The sequence below is a fragment of the Erithacus rubecula genome, assembly GCF_903797595.1.
Source record: "Erithacus rubecula genome assembly, chromosome: 2".
Classification (NCBI taxonomy): Eukaryota; Metazoa; Chordata; class Aves; order Passeriformes; family Muscicapidae; genus Erithacus; species Erithacus rubecula.
The window spans coordinates 79,097,668-79,120,211 of record NC_136685.1 but is presented as its reverse complement, the minus strand read 5'-3'; the positions used below and the strand labels follow the sequence as shown (position 1 = coordinate 79,120,211).

Genomic DNA, 22,544 nt, shown 5'->3' with positions numbered 1-22,544 from the left:
ACCATCTGAGTCTGCATTTTAAAGGACAGGAGCATCACACAGCATCAATGGCAGAACAACATAAAGACCTTGGTCTTACCCTTTGCTTTCAAGTCGTTTAATACCTTGGATTCCATGGGCAGTTTATCACTCACTAGTTTTATCTCAATATTTCGGGACGCCAGCTCAAGCAATTTTTCAAAAAGACGCTGACCCTGGGAAGAGCATTAAAGGAAAGGAGAAGCTTTCAGACACAGATTTGATCAAAATGCATATCAACAAATTCAAAAAACACATTTAAACAAAACATTATAAACAATATCTGACTATGTTCCTATGATTAAACCTACCCTAAAGGTTTGCAATTAAATTTTTTTTTTTGGAGAAATACTGTTCTGAAGGCCAGTAAGGTTTCTTGCTATTCCCATATTGTGCAATACTGACAAGGTGGCAGGTGTCAGGCAGAAAATTAATTCTCCAGGGGTTTTATGCTGCATAATTACATTTTGACATTAACTTTCTTCTAAATAATTGCAGTCTGTTGACTTAGCATTAAAAGCTCAAGGAAAACTGTTTATTACATTTTTTCTGTATTGAGTGATATCTTTGCAAGTGGTTCTAACCATAGTACCACACATTCCCAAGTAGTTGCACACTCATCTTTAGATGAGTTATACCAAGAAGGAAAACAATGACCTATAGGTATTTTATGTGCATTTACTTTTTATGCTGCTGTAAAATTTTACTATTTAAATCCTATTTATAACACAGAACAATAAAAGGAAAGTCATACTGAGCTGGATATATGTCAAAACAGAAATGAAGATGTTTGTTTCATATGAAAAATTTTTAAATCACCACATTTTCCCATATCCAAGAAACAAACAAGAAGTAAAACTTCTGATTGCATTGCAAATGTTTAAATTTAAGGTTCAATATTTTAAATTTAATTAAAAAGTTTAGTAAGATCCATCTAGACCACCTGAAGAACAAACTCTCCAGTGTATCACTCCTGTGCTGTTACTACAATTACAGTCAGAGCTCACCATGTTTCTACTCTAACTTAGTACTGCAGACACCACTTTCAATTAGCAGTCCAATACAGAAAGACTTTGGGTTTATGCACCTTACAAAATGCCTACCCTACCTACACAGTTCACTTTAGATTCAATGCAATGTTTGCCCCAAGGTAAACCTAAAACAAAAAAAGTAACAGCTATACATCAACTTCCAAATAAACAGGTAGGGAAGATAAAGCTCTTCACAGAAACATGTTATGTAATTCTCTGTACAAACTAAGAATCTTAAAAGAATCAGTTCAACAAAAATTACCAAAAAGAACAGTTTTGGATGATATGACACAGCATGGACCAGCAAAACCTCAGACAAAAGCCCTCCCCACACACTGAAAACCCATTAGCAGCAGACAGTAGAAAGCCTAGAAATTTGCCCTGTAAATGCCTAGACAGGTTGATACTTTGAGCCTTGCTGGGCTTTAAGCATTACACAGTCACAGAAAATAGTGCTTCCCCTGTCTAAAGTACATACCTACTTTTTAATATTTACTTATTTTAAATATATGTGGCAAAATAAAAATACCCATTCCCCTAAAATGCAGCTTTCTCAATCAGCCAGAGGCTGCAATGGAAACAGAACTACTGTTTTACTTTTGTAATGTATGCCTGCTTGCTCACTCAAATCCCTAGTATAGCTCCCTGCTCATCCCAGGCTCACAAGAACTTGGCAGAGAACACAGTGCTGCCACAGTGAAAGCATTAAAGAATAGCTAACAGAATAGGAAAACAAAAACACGCCTTGCATGAAGTTCCAAATGCTTCTTTTATTCAGATTCAGCATTTCTCAAGGTGACTAGGCATCTCCATATGTAAGAAATGCCATCTATGATTTTAACTCACACACCAAGGGCCCTGAGCTGTTGTAGAAGGCAAGGAGTGGCTTTTCCTCACATACCTCATCAAGCTAAAAACAATCCTTAATTCTTACACCAGAGATTGTGGTGGGTCTTTTTAAGAAGAAGAGCAGATGTTACAGAGAATGTAAGAATTAATGAGATGTGGAAGAGATGGATGCTGCCCATAGAGTTATGCAGCTGCTCCAGCATGATTCTGGGGGAGCAGAGGTGCACTTAGCAGTGTTCCTGGGTGCCCTGCTCCCTCCAAGAGGGTTTCTCATGCAAGTGCTACAGCCTGGCACTCCTAGACTCTAACCAAATCTGGGAACAGCAATCGCTGCCCTGCTGTCTGCTGAATTCCCAATCCTTGCTTTGCCCCATCCCCCAGATACCCCAAAGCATCAGGCTCCCAACATGTCAGAGCTCAGCCAGCCTTTGGATGTGCTTCATATGGGTTCCCTGACTGGAAACACCAGCACTTTCAGTTTTCATCAGCCACATCTTTGCAAAAGTCAGCTGGGAAATTCAAGGATTAAAAGGTTTGCATTATGTATATTAACTAATATACATGTAAGTAGAAAAAGCTACTCAGATTCTCTGGGTTGATTCCATTTACTAGGTAGACAGAAAAGCACTATTTTTGTTTGAGTTATCTGCAAAAACTGATTTTATCTAGAAGAACAGCAGCAAGCTCTAGCATACAGAAATAAACATGGAAAATGCATTCATAAATTTGATGGAAAATTATTATCATTATCAGTACAAATTAATGTGTTAACTGTTCTGATAAAGAAATGCTTAGGAAGTTAATGTCTAAAACTGATTAAATGAATTGCTTCAGGGGATGGCTCCTAATTTTATTTCCCTATGGTAGCTATTTTTGGATATTATTGTGACTTATACCTGCAGATTACATTTACATATGATTTATAAAAGCTTTGATAAAAAAGCCTGGACTTTCTGTATTAGTTGTAGTTTGGACAAAAAAGAACTTGGCAGCACATCCTGAGTTTTCCTTGATATTAGTATGCCCTGGTGTAACCAACATACCCATCTCCTACAGGCCATGCTGCCTGCTGAACATCCCATCCTATGGGTTCACAGATTGCTTGGAGTGCAGCCCTGCATCCCAATGAATCTCCTCTGAAAATGCATGTTTTCACATCAGGGACACCACAAGCTATTCAATTATGGCTTTTTTTTTCTGATTATGTTTATGAATGGTAAAACCTCAAATTGATTCAGCATTTAAAGCATCTCCAAGTAGTGATGGCTAAAACCAGGAGCATGCTCACCACAAATATTTGTGTTCAGACAGGTACATAAAAACCACCACCTGTGACAAAACTGGAAAGAATTCCCCCACCTGTCACTGCATCACCCCTCTGCAGGCACTCATACCCTGACCAAGGCTTAAGCACGACGACCCAAATGAAAAATTCACAACTTGATTTTAAAAACAAGTACATACTCCAGTAAACAGGGTTACTAGAAATTCTTCCCACACTGCTGGAGAACCTAGACTTCTTCCCCATTAATATTAATTTGAAACTCAGTTTCTACACTTTCTGACATGTTTACTTGCAATTTTACTGGTTTGTTCTATGAAAATAAAAAAAGATGGGATGGAAGGTCTGAAATGTTTTGTTACTGCTGTCAGAACATTTGAAATGCTTCCATTGAATACAAACCCTTATGCTGTAATTCAGATCACATTCCCTTTGTGAGACAATACCAGGCTGCTGCACAACTACGTGACAGTGATCAGAAGAATTTCTATATAGAAGACTGAGAAACTGAAGCAGCCAAGTGTTATGAACTGTGTCTACCTTATAGCAATATCTGCTTTTTAACAAATATTACCACCAGAAATCTGCTTATCCTGATAAAATATTCTCTGACATTTTTCGCTGGGCTGTTTGAAAATCACTTACAATATAGAAAGTAATAAGTATTTATCACATGAAAAAATTGACTTTCACATGGTAGCTTTAAACTATCATAAATCTCAAACATCAGTCCCAACTGTACCTGCCACAGAAAACTGGTGAATTAAAAAAATAACCCCTGAAGTTGTCATTACCAAAAGGTAATGAAATTTCCCCTAAAGTAATTTATTGGCAGACTCTAGACAGGCTGATTGTAGCCTGGCTGATTTCCCATGTCTGTTCTTCTCTCCATCAGCCTAGGTTCCTCATTAGAAATAAAATGGGGAGATGCAAACATGAAAATGCTGTATTTACTGAAGGACTCCCAAATTGCATTATTATATTCTTCAATAAGATAAATTCCTGCAGTTTAGAAAATTAATATCTTTTTAATCACATAGAAAAAACCTGGTTATTTCATAGACTTTTCTTCTATTTTTTACATATATTTCTACTATTTTTTTTCAAGTTATCCCACAATCAAGCCTCTGGGTGTATTTCTAAAACATCACTAAAAACCATAGCATGCTGGCAGAAACCAATAGAGCAAATAAATCAAGAAATCCCAACTTTTACAGCTGCTATTTAATAGAGAACAAATAAACTTAAATGCTTTCCTCAATTCTTCTAACCAAACAGCTAATGCAAAGGAAGGGAATATGATTTCACTTTAAAAACTCTCCTTTCATTGAATTTATTTTCTATGCCTCAGTCAGTACCAGGGAAATGCCACCACCTGAAGAGGAGAGATGTTTATTTAAAGATGAGCTTATAGATCTCTATAGCTGATCCTATCCAATTTCCACTGGGAGCCACTAGATTTGGAGATATCTTCTTCTTTGTATTTATTTGCATTTTTAAATAATTTTCAAGGAAGGGAACTTAAGCTCTTGCACTAACATTTGTTGTACCAAGCAAATCACATAAGCTCCTTGGTGAGCTCATGTGTGAGTGACTCGTGACTCCTCATCAGAGATTCATTGCTGAGCTGGACAGCTGCCTTAGGTGAGACAGAGTATCAGATGGATGGGAGACTTCTCCCACCAAACCATATGGGACATGCACAGCAGGCTGGTGAATAAAATCAGAAGTATCTATTTTTTATGTGACACTTGTAAAAATCAGATGCAGATCTACCCTTGATCATCTTATGTTTATCCAAATATCCACCCGGGGACAACTGTGCTGCTTACATGGCAATGCCATGATAGCATTGATTCTGATTTGTGAAAAACAAACTGAAGTTTGCGAAGGACTAGCTGGAAATCTAAAAGGTCATTCTAAATTAAAGTTTCAAAACAAAAGATGAGCCAGAGGAAATGAACTGTGAAAATTGTGAACCAGCATGATCTTATATTCACCTCTCTCTTTTCACTAAAAATGAATCAAAAGCCATCCTCAAAAAATAAGTTTCTTTTTTCTTCTAATATCTCTAAACATAGATTACCACAGGAAGAGCCACATACTCACATTCCACAAAAACCTCAATGCTGCTACAGGACAACTACCCTGTTATCTTGAAAACACACATATGACAATACAAACTTGCCAAAATATGTGGATTTTTCTGAATGAGGAAAGCAGCATAGAAAGAACTCCCTATTTTGCCAAGCAAATATTTGTTTGTTTGACTGCTTTATCTGTTGAAGCACAGAAACACTGTCTCATCATGTGTCTGTCTTTAGAGAATCCAATTTAGCAAAACTCATCATCTCAGATGACTGAGCATGGCTGTTGTGACCTGGACAGCTCAGTCAGCAATGAATGTTTATTTAGATTTATAACAACAAAATACAGACAAGCAAGAGTCAAGGACACCAGGTAACATACCCACTAACAAAAATAAAGGAAAAATGCAGGAAGTCCTGCTCTTTTATATATACAAATGTATATGTATCTATGGATGTCCAATATATGTTGGGGAAGATGGACAATATATATATATATATACAGGTGACACATATATTGGCATATATATATGTGTATACAAGGTTGCAGAATTTCCTGCTGTATTTTTCTTCAATATGTATATTGCCCATATTTGTGTGTACATGTATGCATGCATCTATGTATATGACTACACAGACACATATAGAGAAGGCAGTTAAACCTTGTAACTAATTGAGGTAACGAAATCTAGCCAACTCTGCTTTTCTCCTTCAAAAACCCATGTCTGTTCAAGTGCTCTTGTAGAAAACCTTGCTCTCCAATATGACTTGAATATTCATAAAATGGAAATTGCTAATTATATAGCAGGATGTGGGTCTGTAGGGAAAATGGTTATGTTCTTAGTTTCTAAAAAACAAGACTCATTCAACGAACAGCTAGAACTCATTCACTAAGCACTCTACTATCTGGGAGCTTTGCATCTCATCCCCTTACCTTTCATAATGCTTCTGCTATGCTGGGCAAATTTCCCCAACCTCAAACTGTAAAGACTTGAGGACATTGGACTAATTCTTCAAACAATTACTAGACTATAGTTATTGAAGCTTCTCTGAAATTTCACTTCACTGAGAGGAGAAATCAGATGTAGCAATACAAGTTTTCTCCCTTCCTTTTCACAGTGTGAGCTTTGTGTACATTCTCTGGGACAGCAATTTGCTAAGAAACACTGCCTCTTGGCAATTTTTTAGCAGTCAGACTGGCCAATAACAATACCATGTTCTGGCTTGAATGGACAAGCTCAACAGAAAGATCTATCAGCTGCTCAGCCCACACTGCTGTATAAATGAGAAAATGACTGGAATATTAATTGCATTTAAGCAGAAGTAATTACTCATTTTTGTAAGACTACTAGCACACAGAAGAAGATAGCTAGAACAGAATATTATGAAAAATGTTTCATTTTTCCAGCTTTTCTTTTTCCTTTCCCTGCTGAACAAAATCTTACAGTTTTTATTTTGCAATGTGAATGTTGAAAAGGGAATTGATTTGATGCTTAACTACTGAAATCCCAATTTTAATTTTGCTGGTTTTTTATCTTCTGTTTGGGATTTGTTAGGCTCTGCCAGTTTTGAAGCAAATGACATGCTGAATTTTTTTCAGACAAAATATTTTTGAAAGATTCATGCACATAACAATTCATGCACATCCTAGAAACATCTAAGGCACTATCTCCTTGAATTCATCTGCTTGAATGACAGTACATGGGTTTGAAGCTACTTAGGCAAAAAATTTAAATAAAGCTTAGCTGTATAATTACATTGTGAAAAAAGTCAATATTTTGATACTCCATAAATTTATTCACAAACCATATTCCAATATTTATAAGTGTTCTAAAATGAAGGGTTTGCATTACATTTTCTATTTATCTGCTCATCTTTTATTTTCAGTACTTTAAATGGGCATGCACTAAACTTATTCTGAAGAAAAGTTAATGCATGGTGCTCAGCTAGGCTATAGTCTATAAAAGAAGCAGAATATAGTTGGTTAGAATACCAGGATTTGCCTATCATCTACCAAAAGGCATTTTTTACTGCACAGCATCAACAGAACTAGAAAGAAATGACAAGAGTTTATGCCATGGTACAATAGTAGTTGACTCCATATAGTTACCTGGCTGTCATTTCAGCCCCATTTCGTGTCAGCTGAGTGGCTCCTTTCAGCAACCAATCTATCTAGTGGAAAAGAGGAGATACTCTCAGCCTATCCCTTCTTTGTTATCTTAGTTTCACAAGTGATGCTAAATGGAAACCTTTCCTGACCATATTTTTAAGAGAATTGCTCTCAAGAATGAAGTGCTTGTTGGCACAGCAACACTGTAATGCATGTCTGCCTTATTCACTATGATTTATGATTTTTCATGCTGTTTTTAATTGCAGAAATTTTGAACACTGCTCCCTCCCAAGACTAATTTTGAAAAGCTATGAATCATCTGATAGGCTATTGTTCCTTGTGAGTGTAATTCTATCCATCTATTTGGCTGGAGAATTAATCCACATGCTTGCCTTTTTATTTCATCAGTAGCACCAAATACAAAATAATTGCACAGATTTATGAATAATCACAAATAGGAGGATGTGCTAGTATAGATACAATTTGACAGCTTTCTTAAGGTTACACTTAATGACTTTCTTTCCTAAGATGGAAGTGCTATTAGTATATGTTGAATGCCATCTAGTCCAAACACATCACTAATCTCAGAAACTTTTGCATTGGCAGGAAAATCCCCATAAGAAAATTATTTTTTAGACTGTCCAAACAAATAGTTCTGCTACAGGGAAGGGTTTTAGTTCTGCAAAATTAATAGTTTGACAACAAGAACAGACTGTTAAGGTCTCACTCTTTGTTAGGCTAGAACATACCTGGCATGCTGATGGATGACTGTGATTGAGGTCCCACTGGGAAGATACTATGTCAACAGACTTTTCAGCCATATTAAGCAAATTCATCCAGCCTTGGAAAAGAGACAAATGGGATGGTGCACTGTCTGAATAGTTGATCCCTTCAGGAATATTTTCCACAAGAGCAACCCTGAGAATAGATAAGGAAAAAATAACCACTTAACAAAAGCACTTTTCTTTATTAGAAGGTTCCAAATTGTAAAGAACTTCAGGTTTTGGGCCTGGGGTTTAACAGCTGCTCCAAGAGGCTCTCAGCAGTTTGCCACCCTGCAACTCTCCCTGAAGCATCTGACTATCATGTTCCACACTTCCCAGAACAGGGAAGTGCAGAAGTGACCTACTGCTAATGCAGCAAAGCCAATTAAGCTTTCAAAGCCCTGCAAAATTAGCTTACAGAGGGAAAAGGTTATTTCTTACAACACAGTAACTGGGAATCAGTCCATAAGGTGAGGATGGGAAGAATGAAACAATCTCCTCTTGCTGTGCCACTCTCATCTCTGAATTTATTTTCTTCTCTCTAAGGAATGTGGCAGGAAGCACACTCCCTGGCATTCTCTTAGGTCTGTCTTTACAGATTACATTTTATTACATTGCCATCTCTACCTACAAATTCTCCCTTTACAACTGCTCTACCCAATCTCTCTGTTTTTTTTTTTTTTTTACCTATGTAAGGCTCTAACTGTGACCCAGTGGTTAAAAAAAAAATTATGACCTTTTAGCATCTTGCTCTTTTTTGAAAGCTCTTTGATCTTACTTTCTAAAGTATTCAAAACATTTTCAAATTAGAGTACACAAATTCATATAGATACAATCACATCCAGGAAGGTGAACAAGCACTCTAGTAAACTGTCAGCTTGAAACCTGCTCCTCTTCTTCAGGGAAATGATGTGTTTCATTCAGCACAGCACCTCACTGCTAAATTGCTAAATTGCAGCAGGTAAAGCTTCTTTCTACAGTCAGCAGAGGAATTTAAAAATTAAATAAAGTAAAACAAGTGCTTCAATTCTGCCTTTAAGTAAAGAGAATAAATTTTCATATAAATGCCCCCAACATCTGCCACTTCTACTGTGAATGATACAAACCAGATGTAGGAAAGCTGTAATAGGAACTCAGAGAACACTCCTCTATCATATACAAGTACATCAAGCATTTCTACACTGTTTTTGTATTTGTCAATAGTGTTAATTAACAACTCCCATGATATGAATATAATTTGTAAACTTTAAGTAAATCATTATTACAAAATTCCAGGGTAAAAGAGAATTGTACATGTTTTGACTCTTAGAAAAACAGATTAATACAGAATATTCTATTAATTCAGTTCATCCTAGAGGGTTCACATGGAAACTTTTACAGCTGTTTCAGAATACCTAGCATGTTTGTGAAGTGAACCCATTAAAAGATTGAAGATTGGTACTGTTAAACAATGTTAAGAAAAAACAGCAAGAATTGTGATCAAGTAAACCCGTGGTCAATCTCCTGGCATGGCAAAAAATCCCACAATCCAAACCAGAACAGGCACAGCTCCTCCTGCATGTTCTCTTATTCCTCCAAATCACCCAAATGTGGTACCACTAAGCTGCAATTACCAATGACACTCTCCACAACTTACTTTGAGCACACTATTCTATTTATTAACATTAAACTTTGCTACATTGCAGTAATGGAGCTGGAAATCAGAAAATAAGCATTAAAATATTAAAATCCCAACCAGATTTTGAATGTCTTTAAAGTATATTTTACCCTAAAACATTCTACCTACCTTGTTTACAAACTTTCTGAAATAACTAGTACTCTAAAAATTGACTGTCCTTTTAAAAGCATTTAGAAAGAAACTAAAATAAACTCTTTAACACTCAGGGGTTTAGGCTTACTTTTTCCAATAATCCTGTTAGAGAACTTCATAAGAAAATGGTTAGATCCCTTGAAAGCATGGCTTGATCTTTTTCAGTAGTTAGCATTACTAATCATATTGTAGCTCTTAGTATGCCCATGTTTCCAGAACTTTTTTTATGCAGAGTTGGTAGGATGGCCACCTTCAAAGAGCTTGAAACTGAAGCTGAGAAGATAAAGTGATCTCTACAAGGACATGAAACCCCTCTCATTATCCAGCTGCAAAGATCAGAAATGAATGCACTCTTTCTGAAATCTTCCATTCCCAACTCAATCACGTCTAGATACAGGAAAGAGTTATTCTGAATATGCTTCAAAGACATTCTTAATATCAAGTAATTATTCAAAAATAATGTCAAATGCAGTTCTTATTTATCTAGAATTTAGAAGTGCACATCACTCCCTTAAACAAATAGTGACCAAAATTTCCCAACATGAGAATATCTCCTCACCTACACAGTGTTTTCTAGTGGCACCCATGCAAATGAATTACACAGGAGCCCACAAAACAACTGATGGGACTAAATCTGTCACAGTCACTTCCAGTGGCATTTAGTAGTGGTTCCTATGGGCTGTACTGAAGGAGTCAAGGAGTCAATTACTGTCCTGTCAAGGACAAGGTGCCTCTTGGCAAGGAAGTTTGTTCTGACTATTGTAATGAACTTGCTCTTCACTAGAACATCTTCCAGCTTCTAAATCTGCATAGCATTCACCAGGCTTTGGCACCAGCACTAAATAACACACATGACTGCACAGCTCCTGTCATTGCATGATTTGGGTTTGGTTGTCCAGTAGAAGCCAGATGTTAACAAAGCTGTTATTCAGAACTGATACTATCTGGTAAAATCTTTCCTCCTCTTCTGTTATACAAAATAGCAAGTACAGTGAAGTGGTCACAGCACCAAGCCTGAGTGTGAGAAGGGTTTGGAAAATGCTCTCAGGCACATGATGAGATTCTTGGGATGTCCTTTGCAAGGCCACAAGCTGGACTCAATAACCCTGATGAGACCCTTCCAACTCATCATATTCTATGATTCTACTTTGTGTTCTTTAGCAAAAATAAAAGGGGAAAAAAAGGAAAAAAAGAAGGTATTTCATCTAGCTAGGGCACTATTAAAACATTGTTTTCAGAGTGCAGATTTCTCTTTAATAATGAATTGATTCTGCCATAAACTTCCAATGTTAAAACCCAACACCAATCTCAGAAGCAATACAAATAGCCAAGCACCCAATTTTTATATTAAGTGATTTTGCCTTTATATTCCCTTTTTGTTTGGCACAATAGCAAAGTTCCAGGGCTAAGTCAAGATGAGTTTTGTTAGAAGTTCTGTGAAAAAAATTGAGTTTGCAAACCCCAATCCCATCAATAAAAGCTAAATTTAGCTTTCATTTTTGTTCCAATATGACACACAAAGAGGTTCTTCAAATATGGTAGGAGAGAAGGTCATTCACAGACCTTGAGGAAAGTTAGACACAGTGACATAGTTCATTCTGCAAAAATGAGATACTAACAAAGTGAAACACAAATGTACCATGGTGATTAAATGAGATTTTTCCTATCCTCAAAATCATTAGCAGATAACCTTACACCTGTTGAATGAAGATGTCCTTCCCCTCTCTGATTCCCTGGTGCTCTATTTCATCTGATATTCATCTGATATTTCATCATCGTACACTTGTCTCTTTTTACAGCTGAATATCCTCAAAATTACCTCAGATTAAGAAAGTAACATTACACAATTTCTGTGAAATTAGACAGAGAGACAAGGGGCAGAGTGAGACCAAGCTCCTCTTAGCTTACAGACATGGGGCAATGAATAGTATTTAATGCCTACCACAGAATTGACCTTGACCTCAATAATAAAACTCTTCTGAGCTCAGCCATGACTTACATTTAGCAATACCAAGTGATTTTTGTACGTTTAAGGATTCTTGTTAATCTTTGACAGTTCTTTGGTTAGAAAACAAGAAGGTTTGTTTCTAATGTCAGACCAAATTGTTCCTCAGAAATAAACAGAGGTTCTTAATTTAGCACATGGGTTAATTAAAGTAGAGAGGGCTAGGACAGTGAAAATAGGCAGATGCTATATGTCTATCTCTTGAAAAAGTTTTGGGCTTTGGCAGAAAATTATAGCTCTGTCAGAAAATTTAACTCTGACAATTCTACTAGTATAAAAGGAATATTTTTTGATGGTTCACACCGTATTAAAACAATAAACTCTGGAACATTATTCTTTCAAGTTTGTCTCAATCCACAGTCATCCATCAAAGAAAACCCAGGTCATATGCACTTGAGCATCTCTACATCATCTGAATTTACTCACCATTAAAGGGAAGAAATTTAGTAAGAAAACACTGCAATGATTTGTATGAGACAGTAAAGAAACAAAAGATGAACAAAGGCTTTGACATAAGGCTGCTCTGTTTCAGACAAGGCAGACAAAAAAAAAGAAGATAATTGTGAAAGGTAGGTGAGTCCTGACTCTACACTAGGGTCCTATTTAAAAACACCCTCTTTTGACTGCTTTTTCCTCTTTCTTAACCCAGAAGCCCTGGAATCACCATCCCCTGGCCTAAAGGACCACATCTGCTCACAGAGTTCCAGTTCTGCTTCTCTTATAACAGCAGAATCTTAATGTTCATTCAAAACCTACCATCTTTCTCAAACCAGTGCTTTCAATTAAGGCTTTCATCATGTCACTTTCAAACCCTCCACATCCCTCTTCATCACACCCCTTCCATCACTCTGCCTCTTCAGATCTAATAATTATCTGTCATCCTGGCCAAGAGCACCTTTTCTTCTCAACTGATCTACAGCTCCAGCTCTTGATTCTGAAGGGATTAAGAAATGCACTTCTAGACAGGGTACAGTTACAATTTCAGAAACATGCAAAACAAACTCTGCTTTCTGGGTTCACAGAAAAAGTATCAGAAAAAAAGAGAAAAAGTATAGAACAACTGCATTTGGATATTATACTTAAAGACAGTGGTAATGATTTGGAAGATCAAATGCAGAAAGTGCTTTGAGATCAGAACTGGAGCATAAAAGTACCCAGTGTATTTGGATAACTACATAGTATATCCAGTAAAGAAAAATCAAACTGTGCATTGCATGTAGTATTTACTTTGTAATTTATTACATCTAATTCCTACAGCACGAGAAGTTACAAAATGTGCTATCACATGCTTATGCTGTGAATTTCAATTTTATATAAAATGTTTGACCCATTATAGGGAATTCAAGACCAAAGTGAAATGCAAAGCAGCTAAGATTGAATTTATAAAGGATTGTGAGTTCAAGCTCAGTACTGAAAAGCACCTAATGCACTATTAGCATCTGAAAATATATCACAGATTCTGTAACAGTCCTCTCACACTGACAGTCTCAGCTTCTGAGGCATTTGTGTGTGTTTGTATGTGTGCAAGTGGCTGAGTACATGCATGTACTTTCTTTATAAAAGAAAGCTCTTTTATGGCATTTACTTGTCTGCTTTTTGAATTTTAGTCATGAAGACCTTGATGTTCAGAGACAAAACACGAAATCTGTGGTGAATGCAGATAGATTCAGGTTTATGATATTAAATATATTTTTCTGCAGACATGCAAGGTACAGAGTTTCATTTGAACATTTCCAAGTACATGGTAGAGCAGACTGGAGTGATGTTTAAAATGAAAGGCTGTGCTGCCTTAAGCCAAAGAGGACACAATGGCCCTGGGTTTCTGCTCTCCACCACAGGAGTCAGTCAGTGACTCACACTGTTCATGAGGGCCAGCATGGCACCAGGGCACCCTGACCCAAGAAAGGGCTCCAGCACTTTACATGACAGATGCAAGAGACACAGATGCTGTGCTCAGTAACCTGCAGCTACAGCTGGTTAAGCCATCCTGCAAACATTTTGACAGATCTCCTAAACAGAGGCTGAAATTCTGTGAATACCATCAGTGACTGGACTCAGAAGACACACGCCTCTTCAGCCAAGTGAGTGGCTTGTCCTTTTCAACATGCAGCTGCAGAAGGTGGCTGTGGCACAAGAGTGGGAATAAAAAGCCCTGACAACTTCAAGTATTTGCTGAAGTATATCTTTAAGTACACCATTTAACTCCTGTAATTAGAATTTCCACCTTTCCCCTTCTACAGCTGCCTCTTCTTTGCACTTAGTTTCTTTTCATTTTCTCTTAGCAGTCCATAGAAGCAACTGAAGTATGATAACTATATTTCAAAACATACTTTAACTCCACACTACTTAGGCTTTCTTATATTTTTTGTAATCAACTTGAAGATCACTTTGTTATTGCTGTGCCCACATAATTGTTTTTGTGCCCACTCATCACGATGTCTAGAAGACAAATACAGCATGCGGACACGCACAGCACATCCATTAATCTTGGCAGATTTTATGTCCCACACTCTCAGTTGGTACAATATAGAAAATAAGATTTTCAGTCAGCACTTATGTCAGTGGAATGATATTGGTTTTTACCAGTTAAAGATTAGGCTCAATTCTCTAGTCAAATAACTAGAAGCACTCCCTGAATACCTCTTCTCTTTGGATTGCCCCATGGATTCTTATGTATGAAAAGGATGATACCCTCCCTCTGATACGATCATCTTCAGAAGAATGTACCAATAATAAAGTCCTACTGTGATGAATAACACAATATCTGTGTTGTAACACACCATAACCATGAAAGTTTAAAGAAGGATCCATCATACCAAATTCATCAGTCATCCAAGGTCAAAACCTGTGAATGATTTGTAATTAAACACATTTTAAGTGATAAAATGAAATTTTCACAGTTGCATCTCAGATGCAGCTTTCAGTTCCCAAAGGCAAAACTGCATGCAAAAGAGGGAAAGAATCGACCAGATGTTTCACAATGTCACTTCACCCTACTAGGGACAGTATTTCCCTGGTGTCAAAGCAAATCTGAACCTTAGCTGGAAATTCAATCTAGCCTGCCAAGATAATTTTAATACTGGAACAAAGATAGCAGTCATATAAAATATCAAGAAAGAATGAATAGCAAACATTAAAGATCTTAATTTATTTTCCTGACATGATTGATATTTGCTTCAGTTCATGAAAATACATCAATAAAGTACAATGAGCACAGAGCCTTAAGTAGCCTTAGGACTTTTCACATGGTTTCTGCAGACTTAGGATTTCTTGTGAATTATGCAGAACAGTATCCACTCAATACTGTTCTTTTTCCTACACTTTTACATATCTAGGTGCACACCAAAATAATCCTTACCAACTGCCCTTCGCTCTCTAAATGTTGAAACAAGGATGTTGAAATAACATTGTTGTTTTCATTGTATAAAACTATTTAGCCTCATTAGGACTCAATAAAAAAGCCCACATAGAAGAAGAAAAAAAAAATCAGAATCTAATGAAAAGAGACAGACAAAATACATATAAAGACCTTTTTGGAATAAAACACTGTGGTTTTGCTTCAGTTTTCTAGCCCTGTTATGTTATGCCTGAACCATATTATTGTCCCTATTTGAGAAAACCTAAATAAATTAGATATTTTAAAATTATTTCAAAAGCAAATTAACCTGTCTGATTGTTAAAAGTCTACATATACAAAAAGCAAAATAAATCTGAGAACTAGTAATCACTAGTAGGAATCAACAGTTGAGACTGTGAAATCTCTCTGTAACTTGTAGAATTATCATCATAAAAATGCAAAGAACTCTTTAGTTTACTGAATTGACTTTTAATTTACTGATAAAACTGCATGTAGAGTCTAGTCTTCCAGACTTCAATCTGGCATTTCTCACCAATTCAGTAAAAGAAGATTTTTCAGGTACAAATCAGAACAAAAAAATCTCAGAACAATTCATCCTCCTTTTTATACCTTCCGTAACCATTTATATACATTCAAATCAAGCAGACAAAGACCTGGTATGCCAGAACATATAAATACTTTATGGAATAATTATAAATATTGCATTGTTTATGACTTGGATAGAATTTTTTTTACACCAGCTAAGGAAAATTACATTATAAAGCTGAGCAGCCAAGCCATCAAACCAGAAACAAGCATGGCTACATTTAATAAAGACTAGTGGAAAAATATAACAAAGCTAAAGCCCATATAATAGTGGCCTTCTGTTGCTCTTATTTTCAATTCAGTATATAAATTCATGAATAACAAAAGAACTCAATACCTGAAATTAACAACAGATTGACCACAGACTTAGTTAAAGGTTGGTTTGACTGGAAAATCACTACACTATCCCAATGCTATGCTTTATTGTCCCATCTTCATCTATGAGAATCAGTGCCTTATTCCACAAGGGAAGAATTACTTGTTATAGTGACAACTATTGCTGCAATAGTGACAATTACACCTGAAATTCCAAAACACAGAACTGAGTTCCATTTAGGAAACATTCAGATGTCGTCTCTAATAATTTAACTTCAGGTAAAACCTTGCAGGAACTGATGATTGATCATTACTATCTAAATCCAGCCTGAGTTGCAGGTCTTGAAGCCCCACTGTGCTGTGTAATCAGTAATCAGAGCTGAAGCACAGCACAACTTTCATACTTTACCTAAAAGTTCAGCACAGAGATAAGTACATTTACATAACATCATAATGCAAAAATGGAGTGTTTGATAAGGCCACAAGAAATGTCAAAAAGACATTATTTGAACCAAACTGGCACAGCCATCATCTCACTTTCCCCATGTTCTGATGGAAGTTGACCTTTCAAAATTCATAATCAATAGAAAAGGCAACATACAACACATTTCTAGATCTGTGCAATTCTTTGGTGGCTGTCAGAGCTTTGATTTGCACCATTTAAAAATGGTATAATGCCTATATTTCCATCAGAAAAAAAAATCTTAAGTTTCAAGTAAATCTTATGTTCGAGTAAATCTTATTTCACAATCTCTTGTTTGAATTACTCAAAATTCTTTTTCAAATTAAATACCCAGGCACTTTTATGTCAAAGAAAGCAACAGTATCTCTAGACACTAATCATCATTCATTTCAGAGCATGCTGAATTTCACATACAAGAAGGCACAATACAGAGGTCAAACGCTGCAGTGTTCTGCTCATGGCTCTCTTTATGCACAACAGAGACAAGCCTCAGGGATATCTGTGAATCTATTTAATGGACACAGACTAAGAACAGAAACTGCCATCTGTTCCTCGGATATATTTGGGCTTTCTGTAAGACACTCCCATTAGGTTATTGTTAGGCTATGACGAATTATGACAAGAAGCTCGAAAATTTGTCTGTGATACGCCCCTGTCCTCTGTCATGTCTAAAACGTGCTACAAAACTCCTCAGCATCTTCTCACGTGCCAGAATAACTTCCTTTCAGACTGTGATTTCACAATAGTGTTTAAAACAACAGAGGGAAAACAGCTTGCATTTTCATCTTTTTAATAAGATTCATCGTCAACAAAGGATGGCACATCAATGTTTGCATATGACTGAAATTTGTTTGGGGTCACAACAGCACTTCAGGAGCTCATATCTGCTCTGACAAACTTCAAGTAGCTTAACCAGCTTCTCTACAACTACTTCATTCTTTAGCTCCCATATTTCTCATCAAAAATTTGTCCCCAGATGCTTATTCATTCCAGCTCCTTGTGAAGCACTTTGTGAGAGAGAACAAAGACAATTTCTCTCATGGTTATCCTTCATTGTGATGATGTTTTGTATAATGAATTTATACTTTGTTGGTAAGTGCTCAAAACGCATCCCTTTGAATGAAATATTCATTCTTGTGAGATTTTCATTCTTCTTGCTATTGAGAAAATAAATGCTCGAAGGAAGTTGGAATGGAGTCAGCAGAGTCCTTGTGTTGGGATCACTGGGTTTTCTAAAGACAATAGGCCTACTCTAGTATTTTTTTCCTGGGCATTCTCTGCATCAAAAATCCTTGCTCTAACCACGTGCCATCTTTTTTTTCCCTCTTATCTTTTGCCCTAGATGTGCCCTGTTTTGAACACTACCACTCCCACGGCTCCTTCTCCCCTTGCCTCCCTCTTCTACATATTAAATCCTAGATGACCTCTGTTGTTTTGCTCCATCTAGTTAATATTCCTCTCAATAAATTTCTTCCAAATTATTTAATTGGCAGAAAACATAATACTGTTACTAAATCTCCAGGACAGATCTGTGCATTCTATTCTGTTTCTCCACCATATCTGATTAGTCCAGGTAGACTGAAAGCTCTTATTAGTGGCACTTCTTGTTACTCAAGCAGTAGTGACAAAGTAGGATTAAATTTTGGCAAATTCCTAAGAATTACAACATTAGAAAGAAGCAGCACCGGCCTCTGAAAAATTCTGCTGACAGTAAACATTACTGAGGGACATACTTTTAAGTACTGCTACCTAAATTTTCATCATTCAATTCTTTACATAAGATGCCTCAGATAAGAGTAATTTGGCTTCTGTTCTGGGTGACGGGTTTTTGTGTATGGCTTTTTCTTCTGTTTTGGTTTTTTAAGGGGCTTTACAGATAACTTGGCAGCTTCATGATTACAAGAAGCACAGCAGTAACAACTAAGACTTCTAATTACTATTTCTAATGATAACTCTTTGGAAGTTTCCTGCAACTTCCTTTTAGCTGCAGCAATTACAAAACCAGATCTATTGCCTTAAGAATGAATCCTGTGGACAGTGTGTAGAACCTTAAGTAGATATTCCACACTCAAATGGAGATTTCCTGGGTGATCAAGTCTCTCTCCTTACTACTTCAGGCAATGTTTCATATGCCTTTATTCTTAAATTCTCACAGAATATTCTGAGTTGTTAGGGACTCACAAGGACCACCAAGTCTAACTCTTTAAGTGAACAGCCTCTACAGGGATTGAATCCATGACCTTGGCATCCAGATGAGGAAAAGATAATAGGGCAAGTAAGAGTTTTTACCACCACTTGTCATACTGGAATATTTTTATCTTGCTGCTTTCCTAGGCAGAAACTCGCCTCATTTGATATCCTCTTACCTGCTCTAGCTTTTATCCTCAATAACTGAGATAGCACCCTGTAATTTCTCTCTCCTTTGCTATTTTCATGGATGACAATAATTTCCTTTTAGCTTTCACCCTGCACAGCCAAGTGCCTTTAGCATCCTTCTTATTAAAGCCACTTTTCACTTTTACAACCTTCTCCTACTAAGCATGAGTTCAACCTTCTTGATTACTGATAGTCAGTTACACACAATATTCCAGATTCAAACTTATCAATGCCTTTCAAAATGGCATTAAGTACTTGGCACTTTTCTTGCCTTATATAAATAGTATTGCATCTATCTCTAAGCAATTCTATCTACTTTTATTACTGTTTCCATAAGAAACTGTTTCCCTTAAACAGCAGAAAGATGGAAAACCTAGTAAAACTCCTGCCTGGGAGTTACAAAAATTAAACTGTTAACTAAAATGGGATTTATATCCCCGTGAGAAACCAAAAGATGTATTTTCAAATTCAAAAATCTGGAAAAAAAGTGTTTTTTCGTTCTCAGAGTGAGGAAAAGGCATTTTTTGATCATTTTTATTTTTTTGCCTTCAGAAAAAAAATATTATTTGTCCAAATTCAATTCTAATGATCTCTCTAGGGAAACATATCTTTAGGAAGCTCTACAGTCAGTTGCCATTCCCTGCTATTGTCATGTTCTGCTTCTGTATGACTTCTATAATTTGAGAAGTTCAAAGAGTAAAATAAAGTGAAAAGTTACCAAGACTAAAAAAGTAAATCAACTAAAAGCCAGATGATGCTGAGATGTGTAACAGGCATATGAAAAAATCTTTCTACAGCCCTGTTTAAGCAACATGTTCCAATAAAACAGCTGACACTTTGAAGCAGCTTTTGCTCCAAGTTGCTTCTGAGAATGTTTTATTATTATTCTCAACTAACTCAAGATCAGAATAACCTCAGAACTTAAGGAGTGATAAACTCCACAAAATATGAAACAGAAGAAATGTTGTTAAGCAGGGATGTCAAAAATAAGGTAAAAATACAGAAAATCTTCAAAGAACAATTTTAAGGTGTTAACCCAGTCCATGTAATAAGAAATTGCACAACAGGATCTGCAGAAAAAAAAACATTAAGAATTTGTGCTGAATAGATCCAGGATTAATTCTCAGCAGGAGATTAGTGACTGCCAGAATCACCCCTCTCATACTGAATCCTAGGGAAGGCAAACACTCCTCCAAGAATGCACATAAAAACTCACATGACTACAAGGAAGAGCACCACTGCAGAAGAGAGTAACGAGATCCAGCTGGCAATCCAGCAAACACAACAGCAGACAGTATTACTAAATAATTCAGGTTAGATGATACCCCTGGAGGTCATTCACTCCTGCTCAAAGCAGGGCCTCCTAGAACAGGTTGCTCATCAATTTGTCTGGAATTGGCATCTCCAAGGATGGAGATTGCACAACCCTCTCTGGGCGCATATTTTGATGTTTAATACTCTCACAATGGAGAAAAATTTAAATTTAAGAAGATTCTATGATAAAGGCTAGTGTTTTACAGAGATTTCCAGCAACCTAAGAAATTGAGTAAGGCTTTTCATCCAATCTCAACCTATGAAAAGTCAAAGAGTCCATCTCAATAACAAAGTAAGATGCCTTGCTCTAATCCCCATGCTCCTCCAGTTCTTCATCTGCAGCACCCATTCTAGCTTTTCATCTGCAAATTAACAATGTTGTGCTTTCCATTATCAAGTTTCTCTTCTGTAACTCTGGAATATAAGATGACCTCTTGCCTTTATGATATTATCCTGAGCTCCCAAATTCTTACAATCAGTCATAATATTTCTCATCCAAGACTTTGAGCACAAAATATACAAAATATACTCATTAGAGTATGAAATGGTATTGATAGTGAGCTGTATGATGCAGAGCAGAGCAGAATCCCCAGGCAAAGGAGACTTTTGCTTTATTGCAAAAACCAGACCTCTTAAAGCAGTCAGGCCTTCATCAGCTACAGTTTTAAATTGTAACAAACATAATCCAACCAACTACCATACACCACCATGTGAACATATAATTAAATAACTTGCTTTTCTATCTCTAATTCAGCTGAGTCAATGTCCCATTGTCCTCTTCTACTTAGCCCAAGTAGCAGATCTGAGCCATGATTCTACAAAGGCAACAAGGCCCTCATTTTATAAGGCTTTACCTATATGCAACAGTGAACATCACTGATTCTCAAAAAATACTGCTGTACATTCCCTGTTCATGATGTTACAGCACCACTTGCCCTCCCTCGTGGTAATTTCTCACCCACCAAAATGTTTGCTCAGGCTGATACAGAGTACATCTACTGCCTTGCCTTGCTAAAGAAGTCAATTACCTTATCACTGGAGATACATTAGCCTGCTAGAAACTACCTCAAACAAAATAAAGGGAATTTTTTATCCCTCTTCCCAACATCTGTGTTAAAGTATTGTATAACAGAGAAGTGAAATTTACAGGCTGGGGTTTCTTTTTAAAGCAGAAGATATGTTAACTTACAAACACTACCTGGGGAAGCATAAAATTTCAAGAAACTTATTCCAAAGAGACCAGACTTTCATCACAACAGATGAAAGCATTTTTCTTGACTTAATCATAAATTATAATGAGCAAATTATGATCAGTAAATTAAAGCAATACAGATGGGATGTAGAAAATTCACTTGCAACAGCAAATGAGATATATGAAGATGATTAATTAAATTATTACAGAACAAAACCAACTGCAAGAAAAGAAAGGTAGATACATAAAACCAAATGTAAAGCTTGTTTCAAATGAACTTCAATAGGAACACTAAGTAGTACAGCAGAAATATTCCCTAGCATACTCTAATTCAGCATTAATGTTTATAAATTAATTTGGACATTCATAATATGAAATCTCTATATAAAATAGGTTCAAGATCAGAAGAACACAAAATATCCTATTAATTTATCTTATACAGAGTGATTAGATATGAAGCCATCTTAACTTGATTCAAAAAGAGAAAAAAAATCCACATTTATTGGTTACTCATTACTCAGACCAATCCTTTTCCCTATTAAAAAACCCTCAGTATTATTTAGTTTTGCCATTTCTGGTATTTTGTGGACCTAAAGTTTCTCAGTGAACACAGCCTAAGGCAGGTTCATCAGGACTACCTGCAGTGCCCATATAGACTAAACTATCATACATTTTTTTTATTCTGTCTCTAATACTTATAAGCTGTGTGCTGTAGTACCTTACAGTAAACAATTTATCCAGGCTTACTCAAAGAATAAAGATTGATAGGTCTACATTGCTGAAATTTTACTTTCTCACTGCAACATAGAAACATCTGATGAAAACTCATCATTTTGAGATAGGAATTGCCTTGCTCCATGCCAATCTTCTCAGGAGCTACATTCACTCTATAATTCCTCTGGTGGATACTTCAGAGATATAATGAAAGGTTATTACATCCAGCATTCTCACAAATTCAAGACTAAGTTCTGTCAGGTCATCCAAT

The 22,544-nt window shown here is 36.4% G+C and overlaps 1 protein-coding gene across 3 annotated transcripts in view; it reads right to left on the bottom strand.

Annotated features, from left to right (window-relative positions):
• PLD5 (phospholipase D family member 5) overlaps positions 1-22,544 on the bottom strand; it is a 158,943-nt gene that overhangs the window by 50,298 nt on the left and 86,101 nt on the right. For all 3 annotated transcript variants that reach the window (XR_013773437.1, XM_079298893.1, XM_079298894.1), the window contains exons 3-4: positions 8,127-8,295; positions 80-194 (exon numbers count right to left, since the gene is read on the bottom strand). Coding sequence is in view for 2 of the 3 variants with exons in the window: in XM_079298893.1 (XP_079155019.1) it covers positions 80-194; positions 8,127-8,295 (284 nt within the window). In the remaining variant the exon portion in view is untranslated. The remainder of the gene's footprint in view (positions 1-79; positions 195-8,126; positions 8,296-22,544) is intronic.